This window comes from Capricornis sumatraensis, chromosome X (genome assembly GCF_032405125.1).
Source record: "Capricornis sumatraensis isolate serow.1 chromosome X, serow.2, whole genome shotgun sequence".
In the NCBI taxonomy this organism is placed as follows: Eukaryota; Metazoa; Chordata; class Mammalia; order Artiodactyla; family Bovidae; genus Capricornis; species Capricornis sumatraensis.
Window position 1 is genome coordinate 18,974,376 of NC_091092.1, and position 12,840 is coordinate 18,987,215.

General features: G+C 37.0%; 1 protein-coding gene across 1 annotated transcript in view; it reads left to right on the plus strand.

Moving 5' to 3' along the window:
• Nucleotides 1-12,840, plus strand: part of ALG13 (ALG13 UDP-N-acetylglucosaminyltransferase subunit) — a 78,743-nt gene that overhangs the window by 63,955 nt on the left and 1,948 nt on the right. The window contains 3 exon segments of the mRNA XM_068962033.1: nucleotides 3,663-3,839; nucleotides 7,327-7,367; nucleotides 9,287-9,467. Of these exon segments, the coding sequence (XP_068818134.1) occupies nucleotides 3,663-3,839; nucleotides 7,327-7,367; nucleotides 9,287-9,467 (399 nt within the window).

Here is a 12,840-nt window from a genome sequence, read left to right on the forward strand (position 1 = left end):
GCTTCAGCCTCAGTCCTTCCAATGAATATTCAGGGTTGATTTCCTTTAGGATTGACTGATTTGATCTCCTTGCTGTCCAAGGGACTCTTGGGAGTCTTCTCCAGCACCACAGTTCAAAAGCATCAATTCTTTGGTGCTCAGCCTTCTGTATCATCCAACTCTTAACATCCGTAGATGACTACTGGAAAAACCATAGGTTTGACTAAATGAACCTTTGTTGGCAAAGTGACGTCTCTGCTTTTTTAATATGCTGTCTATATTTGTTAATAGCTTTTCTTCCAAGGAACAAGCGTCTTTTAATTTCATGGTTGTACTCACTGTTCACAGTGATTTTGGAGTCAAAGAAAGATCTCTCACCGTTTCCATTGTTTCCCCATCTATTTGCCATGAAATGATGGGACTGAATTCCTTGGTCTTAGTGTTTTGAATGTTGAGTTTTAAGCCAGCTTTTTCACTCTGCTCTTTAACCCTTCCCTAGAGGCTCTTCTTGCTTCCCCAGTAGCTCAGATGGTAAAGTTTCTGCAATGCGGGAGACCTAGGTTTGATGCCTGGGTTGGGAAGATCCCCAGAGAAGGAAATGGCAACCCACTCCACTACTCTTGCCTGCAAAATCCCATGGACGGAGGAGCCTGATGGGCTGCAGTCCATGGGGTCGCAGAGTCAGACGTGACTGAGTGACTTCACTCACTCACTCATCTGCATATCTGAGGTTCTTGATATTTCTCCCAGTAATCTTGATTCCTGCTTGTGATTCATCCCAGCCAGCATTTCACTTGATGTACTCCACATATAAGTTATATAAACAAGGTGACAGTATACAGCCTTGTCTTTCTCCTTTCCCAAGTTTGAACCAGTCCATGGTTCATGTAAGGTTCTGACTACTGCTTCTTGACCCACATACAGGTTTCTCAGGAGACAGATAAGGTGGTCTGGTATTCCCATCTCTTAAGTATTTTCCACAGTTGTGATTCACATATTCAAGGATTTAGTGTAGTCAGTGAAGCAGAAGTAGATGTTTTTCTGGAACTCTGTTGCTTTCTCCATTATCCAGTGAATGTTGGCAATTTGATATCTGGTTCCCCTGCCTCTTTGAAACCCAACTTGCACATCTCACTTCACATACTCCTGAAGCCTAGCTTGAAGGATTTTGAGCATAACCTTGCTAGCATGTGAAATGAACACAGTTGTTCTATGGTTTGAACATTCTTTGGCATTGCCTTTCTTTGGGATTGGAATGAAAACTGACCTTTTCCAGTCCTATGGCCACTGCTGAGTTTTTCAAATTTGCTGGCATATTGAGTGCAGCACTTTCACAGCATCATCTTTTAGGATTTGAAATAGCTCAGGTGGAATTCCATCACCTCCACTAACTTTGTTTGTAGTAATGCTTCCTAAGGCCCACTTGACTTCACACTGCAGGATATCTGGCTCTAGGTGAGGGACTACACTATCGTGGTTATACAAGTCCTTAAGACCTTTTTTTATAGCTCTTCTCTGTATTATTGCCACCTCTTCTTAATCTCTTCTGCTTCTGTTAGGTCCTGTTTCTGTCAGGAAACTGTTTATGTCCTTTATTGTGCCCATCCTTGCATGAACTATTCCTATGATATCTCCGGTTTTCTTGAAGAGATCTCAGTCTTCCCTATTTTGTTGTTTTCATCTACTACTTTGCATTGTTCATTTAAGAAGGACTTCTTATCTCTCCTTGCTATACTATGGAACACTGCATTCAGTTGGATATATCTTTCCGTTTCTCCCTTGCTTTTTGCTTCTCTTCTTTCCTCAGCTATCTGTAAAGCCTCCTCAGACAGCCATTTTCCTTTCTTCCATTTCTTTTTTCTTTGGGATGGTTTTTGTCACTGCCTCCTGTGCAATGTAGCCTCCGTTCATAATTCTTTGGGCACTCTTGTCTACCAGATCTAATCCCTTGAATCTATTCATCACCTCCACTGTATAATCATAAGGGACTTGATTTAGGTATTATTTGAATGGCCTAGTGGTTTTCCTTTCTTCAGTTTAATCCTGAATTTTTCAATAAGCAGTTCATGATCTGAGCTACAGTCAGTTCCAAGTCTTATTTTTGCTGACTATGTAGAGCTTCTCCATTTTCAACTGCAAAGAATATAATCAGTCTGATTTTGGTATTGACCATTTGGTGATGTTCATGTGTAGAGTCATCTCTTGTGTTGTTAGAAAAGGTTATTTGCTATGACCAGTGTGTTCTCTTGACAAAACTCTGTTAGCCTTTGCCCTGCTTCATTTTATACTTGAAGGCCAAACTTGCCTGTTAACACCAGGTATCTCTTGACTTCCTACTTTTGCATTGCAGTCTCCCATGATGAAAAGAACACCTGTTTTTGGTGTTAGTTCTAGAAGGTCCTACAGGGATTACTTCTGATACTTGGCCTTAAATTCCTTTTGCTAAATTACCAGAATAACAATTTCAGCTTATGTGGACAACACTTATACTAAATTAAGTGTTCTAAAACTCTGAATTTAAACCTTTATTGACTACTGAGCCTAAACTTTATATAGTTTTGAGGGTTAAAATTATAATACAGGTAACACAGTGATATGGAAAAGGCGATGGCACCCCACTCCAGTACTCTTGCCTGGAAAATCCCATGGACGGAGGAGCCTGGTAGGCTGCAGTCCATGGGGTCACGAAGAGTTGGACATGACTGAGCAACTTCACTTTCATGCATTGGAGAAGGAAATGGCAACCCACTCCAGTGTTCTTGCCTGGAGAATTCCAGGGATGGGGGAGTCTGGTGGGCTGCCGTCTTTGGGGTTGCACAGAGTCAGATACGACTGAAGCGACTTAGCAGCAGCAGCAACACAGTGATAAAATTTAGTACTTGAATTTCTAAGTCAGCTAAGATGTTCAATTAAACTTCAAAGGTTGTATCAATAATCTTTCAAAAAAATTTAACAGATTTATCTAACATAGTATATATATATGGAGATATTTATTTTTACTAGGTTGGAGCTTCATTGTTTACTTTATCATCATAGGGGAATGTATTGATATTTAAACAAAATTGTATTTAAATTTCTTATGTCAAAAACTGTGAAACTCCTAAATGAATCTTGTTTTTAAACTATAGTAACAGTTACAGAAAATTAAAGAAAATAAGGTGGTTTCATGTAGCCTGTTTTAGATTCTGTAGGTCATCACAAATGGAACTGTTATGATTTAGAGTTCTCTATATTCCTCTGATACTACCAAGTAGAAATCTTCAAGGATTGCTTAAATTTGTAATCTGTGCAATTTAGCCTCTCCTATTAGTGTCTACATCTTGTGATTTTGCAGATGGTTGAAAACATCCTTAACTTTGCATTAAGCTAAGTAAAATTTTTGCCTTAATAGTATTTATGTACCTGTTTAAAATCTTAGTAGTCAAACCTTGTAGCTTCCAGTTTTCATTTTTCCTTTTAATGTCAAGTAATTTCCTTAACTCACAATAACCTATATTGAACTCATTTTCAGTTGGCATGTCTAAAAGACATGGACAGTTTACCTTCTGAGTTTTTGTTTTTAAGTCAAACCATAAGAGTTAGAGAGTTGCTTGTTGAAATTGAGAACACAAAAGACATAGATGAGCTACTGCTTATAAGGTGTTACAGTTGTGGCATCCCTACTTCGTTTGTTTCTTTTGTAGTGATTGCTTCACCATCGTATCCATACCTCTCTGCTCCTATTCCTGCTGCTGCTGCCCCTCTACCACCTCCACCTCCTCCATTACCACCTCCTTCTCTTGAGGTAGGAGAGGCTTCAAACTTAGCACTGCCACCTCCACCTTATTCCTGTGATCCAAGTGGCAGTGATCTGCCTCAAGGTAAGTAGATTTTGACAGTAAGGTGAGGGTTATTTAGGTCTGTTTTTCTCTTTGTAATTTCAGAGCATATCTCTCTTTGGTTGATCAATGAGGGTAGGGTGGGGGGACCAAAAGGAAACTGAGAGCAGTGCTGGGGAAATGACTAAGGAAAGGAGCAACTGAAAGCTGAGAATATCTTTTGCATCATCGAGAAGAGGATGATTGAGCTGACTCATGCTGCTTTTCTAACGTAGCTACATGTCTGCCCTAAAGAAGATTTGCAGCTGGGTATCTATTCTCAACTATTTTTCTTGAAAAGTAGGAGTTGATAACAAAATTTTCTCCATTTCTTTTATTTAATGCCCACACAAGTACATGAAATTATTGCATTATTGATATTTAGGATTCCAACTGAATTTTGAGGAATTGGAAAAGGTTTTTGGGAGAGGAGTTGCTCGGGAGGTCTGGTCTGCTTTGAATTTCCTTAATTAAACAAAGGATAGCTTTCCATTGGAAGTTTGTTGTTACCCCTCAGTGTATCCCAAGAGAATCGTAATTGAAAGTTGTTTGTAGCTTATTTATACTTTCTTTTCTTTTCTTTTTTGATGTAACTTTCCATTGATCTTTTAACTGCTTCTCTGTTTTATTTTGCTCTTTTTTTCAGCCCCTAAGGTAGTCTTTAAGATCTTCAACTTCATTCTGTTCTTTTTCTCTTCCTTAAAAGTTGATATCAACTTTTATGTAGATGATTTCTAAATCTGTCTGGCCTTGGCCTCTACTTACTTGCTAGACAGTTTCATTTGGCTTTCTTTCTTTTATTTCGGATTCACTCTGTAATAAAATTCATCTTTATCTCCCTTCTTTCTTCTCTTTATGCTGTGTAAAACATTGACTCTTCTTGGTTTTCTATTTTGTTAATAATGTATCATTTCCACCTAATTCACCTAGGATCTAAACTCTGATCCCTTTACTCCTCTCCTTTCACCTACCTACCCTTGACCAAGATCTTCTCAACACATAATGCTGATTATTGCATTTTCTAACATTTTGAGAATGTTTAGATATAAATTTGAATTTTAAAATGAATATTCATATATCTACCACCTATATTCCTTTGTAAACATTTAACTATACTTGCATTACTATATATTTCTGTTTTTTCCTCCATCCATCTCTCTGTTCATCAATTAATCCATCTTTTCAAAGATGAATTTCAAAATAAGTTGTAGACATCATTCTTCCCCATAAAAACTTCAGCATATGTATCATTTACTAGTTGGATCTATTTTTCTTTTGGTGTGATCTCTACTTATAATGAAATGAGCAAAACTTATGTGTACACTTGCTGAGTTTTGACAAATGAGTATGTGCAATTGTATAACCCAAATACCCATCAAGGTATAGAACATCATTATCCACAAAGTTCCCTCATTCCCCTTTCCAGTCATTCCCCACCCCTATCTCTACTGCCCCTTAGAGATAATCACTATTCTGATATTTTTCTTCCATAGTTTTACCTGTTTTAAAATTTCTTGTGAATATAATCATGCAATATGTATGCTTTATGAATGGTTTCTTAAACTCAATGCAGTGTTTTTGAGATTCTTCCATGTTGCTTCATATATCAGTAGTCTGTTTGTGTTGCTAAGTAGTATTTCATTGTATAGATATTCCACAGTTTGTCCATTCTCCTGTTGAGGGACACCTGGACTATTTCTAATTTGGGTCTGTTATGTATAAAGCTGCTATGAATATGCTTGTAAAAGTCTTTGTGAACATGTGTTTTCATTTCCCTTGGGCAGATACCTAGGAATGAAATTTATGGCTTATAGATAAGTATGTGTTTAGTTTTATAAGAGCCTGCTGGTCATTATTCCAAACTTGTACCTTATCTCCTACTTTTACAAGAACTCTATGCACCTGGTTTTCTACTTCTAAGCCTTTTCTAACATGGTGGACCTACTCACATTCTTCCCCCAACCCCCACTCTTCCATATAATTTCCTATTTAAATCCTATCATTTTCATGATCCCACCCCAATTACATTTCAAAGTGATGTTTTTCAGTTCTTATAGTCCTTGCCTGCCATTTTTTGACAGCTTGAGATATAATTCATACACCATACAAGTCATCCATGTAAAGTATATATAATTCAGTGCTTTTTAGTATATTCACAGATTTGTGCAGCCATCACCACTGTCTAATTCCAGAACATTTTCATAACCCCAAAAGAAACCCTGTACCCATTAGCAGTTAGTCTTCATTTTCTCTGGCCCTGGCAACTACTGTTCTGCTTTCCATCTCTAGATTTGCCTTTTCTGGACATACAGTTCTACCTATTCTGGAGTCGTATAATATGTGGTCTTTTGTAGGCTGACTTCTTTCACTTGGCATAGTGTTTTCAAGGTTCATCCATGTTGTAACATATGTCATTATTTCCTTCTTTTTTCAGCTGAGTAACAGTCCATTATATATAGACACACTTTATTTTATTATCTATTAGTTGATGGACATTTGGGTTGTTACTACATTTTTGCTATTGTGAATAATACTGGTGTGTATTTTGTATGCAAATTTCATGTGGATGTATGTGAATACCAAGAGGTGGAATCCCATGCCATTTGTGGGTTTACTTCCTGCTATTATCTTTTCATATTCTTCAGCTTGAGTATTAGGCTTTTATACTGTACTCCCACATAATAGTCAGAATACAAGCTCATTCTTTTAAAGAGGCAGTAAATACATTTGTATGTATTGGGAGTCTCCAACTTAGGGGAGGGGCTTTCTGAGAGTTTGTTAGTAAAACTCGTTATACTGATAAGAATATACGTGAATTCCAGATCAATCAGTAAAAATGCATTTAGAGCTATAATTGAAATGCTAAGGCTATTCCCTCTTCTCTCATACATCTAGTTTTTGTTTATTTATAGAAATTTTTAATTAAGTTCTATGTCTGGAGAAATTTTATCACCTTAGGGTATAATTTGAATTACCTTGCTCATTGCCTCCTCTTTTTGGAGTTCTAGTGGTGGTATGTTTGTCATGTTAAATAAAAACAAGGTAGATTGTTTTAAACAGTGCTGGTTATCTTAGTGGACATCCCTGATTCTGGCATTCATAGATCATTAATTTGTACTGTGTCTTAGCTCCGAAGGCCAGTATGATTGTTTTTGTAGTGGATTTGTATTAAAATTCTAGTCTTGAGACAAGCAAGAAAATGCCTTTATTACATTCTTTCTAAGTATTTGCATAGTAGTATCCCTGTAACATCTACCTAATATTAAGAGTAGAATTTAAATATGTATTTCTTGATTAAACCTTCAGTTAGAACATGATATTAGTGGTAGGTAAATGGTCATTTACTATAAGGTAGGATTGAGGGTAGTGTTGATGTGGGAAGACTACATTTGTTGTATATACATTAATAGTCAAAGAGAAGAGCTCTTTAAGTGGTAAGTTTTAATTTTTTATGTCATCTAGTCACTAAAATTTAAATATTTAATTTTAGATACAAAAGTTTTGCAGTACTATTTCAATCTGGGATTACAGGTAAGAGTCCTATTAAAATTGCTTTGATTTAAAAAAAGCTATCTTAAAAATGTAAGCTGTTTTGATAACCAGACTCTTGAACCTTAAAACCCAAGAATACTTTGAGTGACCTAAAAGGTTTATTTCTGTCTTTATATCTCTGAAGGTGACCCAGGCCAATTTTGTACTTTAACCTCCTAGTGCTTCAGCTTTTCTTATAAAATAGTTGTTAAATTGTTGTGAATGGGGTCTCTATGCAGTACAACTTTAGCATATATTGGCTTCCATGTTTAACATCATATGCTGACTGTTCACTATGTTTTTCTTTCTCAAATGGATTATTCTATTTACTTAAAACATTTTTGTGGCTATTTCTGTATTTTACGTGAAAAGTAATTAGACTAAGTCAAAGACATTTAAAGAACTGTATTATTTTTAAAGCACTCTTGTTCATAGATACTTGCCAAAAACTGATTTTTACCACTTCCCTGAGTTGTAGAAAGGGAATATTAACAAATATCTTAATAACACTGAAAGGTATCTCTGATATCAGGTAAGAGCTCTTTTACTTTATTCTTTCAGGGATCATTTCCCCCTGAAATACACTTCTGATAAAATAAGATGGCATATTTTCTGAAAAAGAATAATGCATCTTAAAATTTGGCCAATGATATACTAAATTAAATAGTCTCCTGGATAATACTCAGATTAGTTTGTATTTTGCAAGACACTGATTTCCCTAAAACCTTGAACATATCATTTCCAAGAAACTATCTTCCCCGATAGGCACACATTTATAATTTAAGGGTAATGGAGTGGATTTTTGTTCTTCAGACTATATTTCCTAAATGCAGTTTCAAGAATTGGAGAAATAAAATGCTTGCCCCTTCAGTTATGTTTATTATAGTCAAATATGGAAACAAAGCAGAGGCAGTTTTATTATTTATCTGTTTTTAGTATTTTTAAGTATAGTTGCTGTACAATATTATATGTTATGGGTGTACAGTATAGTGATGCGCAGTTTTTAAAGGTTATGCTCCATTTATAGTTATTATAAAATATTGACTATGTTCCCTGTGTTGTATAGTCTTCTACATTTTGTTGTTATTGTTCTTTGGTCGCTAAGCCATGTCCTATTCTTTTTGCGACCCCATGGACTGTAGCCTGCCCGGCCCCTCTGCCCATGGGATTTCCCAGGCAAGAACTCTGAAGTGGGGTGCCATTTCCTTCTCCAGAGGATCTTCCTGACACAGAGATTGAACCCACATCTCCTGCATTGCAAGCAGATTCTTATGTACAATAGATATTTTAATATTTTCTCATATTAAAAGTAATAGCATTCATTATGGAGCATATGGAAAATACTAATGTGAAAGAAAACTGAAATCACTTGTGTAATCAATGTACACTTTGATATATTTCCAATCAATGTACACTTTGATATATTTCCTTACAGCTTATTTCATAAAATATGGACTAGGCTATGTAGGTTTGTAAACTTTTTAAGTTAAACAATATGGACACTTTTTTTTTGATGCCATGATTGTTTTATTGCCTGTATTGTATTACATCATGGATGTATCATAATGCACTCTAGTTTCTTATTGTTGAATATTTAGGCTGTTAATTTTTTTGCCTTTAAAAATAATGCTATAACAAATATCTTTGTATACAAACCATTGTGTACATCTCTAATTTTCTTAGAGTGCTTTCCTTAAAGAATTCATGGTCCAAATATGAAATACAAAGGCTGAGAAAGAGCTTAAAGTTGCTATAGAGAATAGATTTTCTAAATATCATGTCATTTATTTCAAAAGTCATTGTTATCTCACCTGAAAATCATGGCCTAGCTTTTTTTTCCTCAGTAAACAATGGTACTACTTTAAGAAAAGAAATGGTAAAGTGTTTGTTTTTTTTTTTTTTCCACTTTCTTGCCCAAGTGCTACCACCACAGCTACTGGCACTCCATGGTCTATGTGCCACAGATACAACAGCAGCAGCTTCATGCAGAGAATTATCCAGTCTATACTGAGCCGCCACCTCTAGTAGATCAAATCATTCCTCAGTTATACAGTGAGGCGGAGAGACAAGATGGCACACAGGCAGAAGTATCAGCAAATGGTAAGCATGTAGTGAGAAATTTTCTACAAGAAAGACAATTGAATTTTATTGTGTGTAACAGTAATAGCCTTCAGATGTTATACTAGACCAACATTTCTTTAATTTATTTTACATAACCATGTAACTGTGTATTGCAACAAAAGTGTAGAAATAGGAAGTTCAGTTTAAACCTTTTCCTAAATTTGGTTCATTTAATCAGCTTTATTTTTTAAATTTTGCATACATATATATATGTATTTTTGTTTTGAGAAGTAAATGGCAACCCACTCCAATATTCTTCCCTGGAGAAGCCCATGGACAGAGGAGCCTGGTGGGCTATAGTCCATGGGGTTGCAAGAGTTGGACACGACTTAGTGACTAAACCACCCATATATATTTTTAATTGGAGGATAATTGCTTTACAATGCTGCGGTGGTCTCTTCCATACATCACTGTGGATCAGTCATAATTTTATATACATGTCTTCTCCCTCTTGAGCCTTCCCCCCTCCATTTCACCCCTCTGGGTCGTCAACTGAGCACCAGGCTGAGCTCCCTCTGTTATACAGCAGCTTCCCACTAGCTATCTATTTTACACATGATAGTGTGTATATGTCAATGCTACTTTCTCAATTTGTCCTACCCTCTCCTTCCTCCCACTGTGTCCACCTGTCTGTTCTCTATGTCTACATCTGCATTGCTTCACTGTGAATAGGTTCATCAGTACTATTTTTTAGACTCCATATATGCGTTAATATACTATATTTGTTTTCCTCTTTCTGACTTTCTTCACTGTGCATAAGAGGCTCTAGGTTCATCCACCTCACAACTGACTCTAATTTATTCTTTTATGGCTGAATAATATGTACCATGGCTTTGTTATCCATTCATCCTACACCAGCATTTTTTAAAGCATGGTACATGAACCTCTTGGGGTCCCTTGGGACTCTTTCAAAGGATCCATGAGGCTAAAAGTATTCATTGTAATACATGGATTTTGTCTCTTCTGCTGTGTTAGATTTGCATTAAGCGTGCAAATATCTTTTTTTGAGGGGGCGAATAATACAGATTTTTATGAAAAATGAGTTTAACATTGACTTATTTTTATGTGAAATAACATATTTAACTTAGTTTAATTCCTAATGGGATAAATATTGATAAATATAACCCACATAAGCAAAAGATATTTGAGATCCTAAATTTTTAAGAATGTAAAGGGATCCTGAGACCAAAGAGTTTGAGACCTCTGTGCCAGACCATAAGGATGCTTGCTTTTTCTGTCAGTTTATAGTATAATATAGATCAGGAGGCATTTTGAAGGGTTTAGAATAGGATCTTTGGACTGCCCATCTTAGAATCAGCAGGAGGTAGAACAATGTATACTAACCTAACCAAATCTGCTTTCCATTCCAGCAGCTGCTACTTGATGGATGTGATTTCTGCTAAGTTACCTAACCTCCTTAAGTCTGATTTTATGTAAAATGGGAAATAATATATTATATGACTTTCCAGACTTGTTATAAGAACTAAATGAAACCTTATATGTATAAATATACTGATCCTGTTGCATGTGAGGAATGTGAATTTTATTTCTCTCCTCCCTTTTCTGAAGGCATATTATAGTTTTGAATATTCAGTTCAGTTCAGTTCAGTCGCTCAGTTGTGTCCAACTCTTTGCGACCCCATGAATCGCAGCACGCCAGGCCTCCCTGTCTGTCACCATCTCCCGGAGTTCACTCAGACTCACGTCCATCGAGTCCGTGATGCCATCCAGCCATCTCATCCTCGGTTGTCCCCTTCTCCTGCCCCCAATCCCTCCCAGCATCAGAGTCTTTTCCAATGAGTCAACTCTTCGCATGAGGTGCCCAAAGTACTGGAGCTTCAGCTTTAGCATCATTCCTTCCAAAGAAATCCCGGGGTTGATCTCCTTCAGAATGGACTGGTTGGATCTCCTTGCTGTCCAAGGGACTCTCAAGAGTCTTCTCCAACACCACAGTTCAAAATCATCAATTCTTTGGCGCTCAGCCTTCTTCACAGTCCAACTCTCACATCCATACATGACCCCAGGAAAAACCATAGCCTTGACTAGATGGACCTTAGTCGGCAAAGAAATGTCTCTGCTTTTGAATATACTATCTAGGTTGGTCATAACTTTTCTTCCAAGGAGTAAGCGTCTTTTAATTTCATGGCTGCAGTCACCATCTGCAGTGATTTTGGAGCCCCAAAAAATAAAGTCTGACACTGTTTCCACTATTTCCCATGAAGTGATGGGACCAGATGCCATGATCTTCATTTTCTGAATGTTGAGCTTCAAGCCAACTTTTTGCTCTCCTCTTTCACTTTCATCAAGAGGCTTTTTAGTTCCTCTTCCCTTTCTGCCATAAGGGTGGTGTCATCTGCATATCTGAGGTTATTGATATTTCTCCTGGCAATCTTGATTCCAGCTTGTGCTTCTTCCAACCCAGTGTTTCTCATGATGTACTCTGCATATAAGTTAAATAAGCAGGGTGACAATATACAGCCTTGACGTACTCCTTTTCCTATTTGGAACCAGTCTGTTGTTCCATGTCCAGTTCTAACTCTTGCTTCCTGACCTGCATACAGATTTCTCAAGAGGCAGGTCAGGTGGTCTGGTATTCCCATCTCTTTCAGAATTTTCCACAGTTTATTGTGATCCATACAGTCAAAGGCTTTGGCATAGTCAATAAAGCAGAAGTAGATGTTTTTATGGAGCTCTCTTACTTTTTCCATGATCCAGCGGATGTTGGCAATTTGATCTCTGGTTCCTCTGCCTTTTCTAAAACCAGCTCTGAACATCAGGGAGTTCACGGTTCATGTATTGCTGAAGCCTGGCTTGGAGAATTTTGAGCATTACTTTACTAGCATGTGAGATGAGTGCAATTGTGCGGTAGTTTGAGCATTCTTTGGCATTGCCTTTCTTTGGAATTGGAATGAAAACTGACCTTTTCCAGTCCTGTGGCCACTGCTGAGTTTTCCAAATTTGCTGGCATATTGAGTGCAGCACTTTCACAGCATCATCTTTCAGGATTTGAAAGAGTTCAACTGGAATTCCATCACCTCCACTAGCTTTGTTCATAGTGATGCTTTCTAAGGCCCACTTGACTTCACTTTCCAAGATGTCTGACTCTAGATTAGTGATCACATCATGATTATCTTGGTCATATAGCTCTTTTTTGTACAGTTCTTCCGTGTATTCTTGCCACCTCTTCTTAATATCTTCTGCTTCTGTTAGGTACAGACCATTTCTGTCCTTTATCGAGCCCATCTTTGCATGAAATGTTCCCTTGGTATCTCTAATTTTCTTGAAGAGATCTCTAGTCTTTCCCATTCTGTTGTTTTCCTCTATTTCTTTGCATTGATCGCTGAAGAAGGCT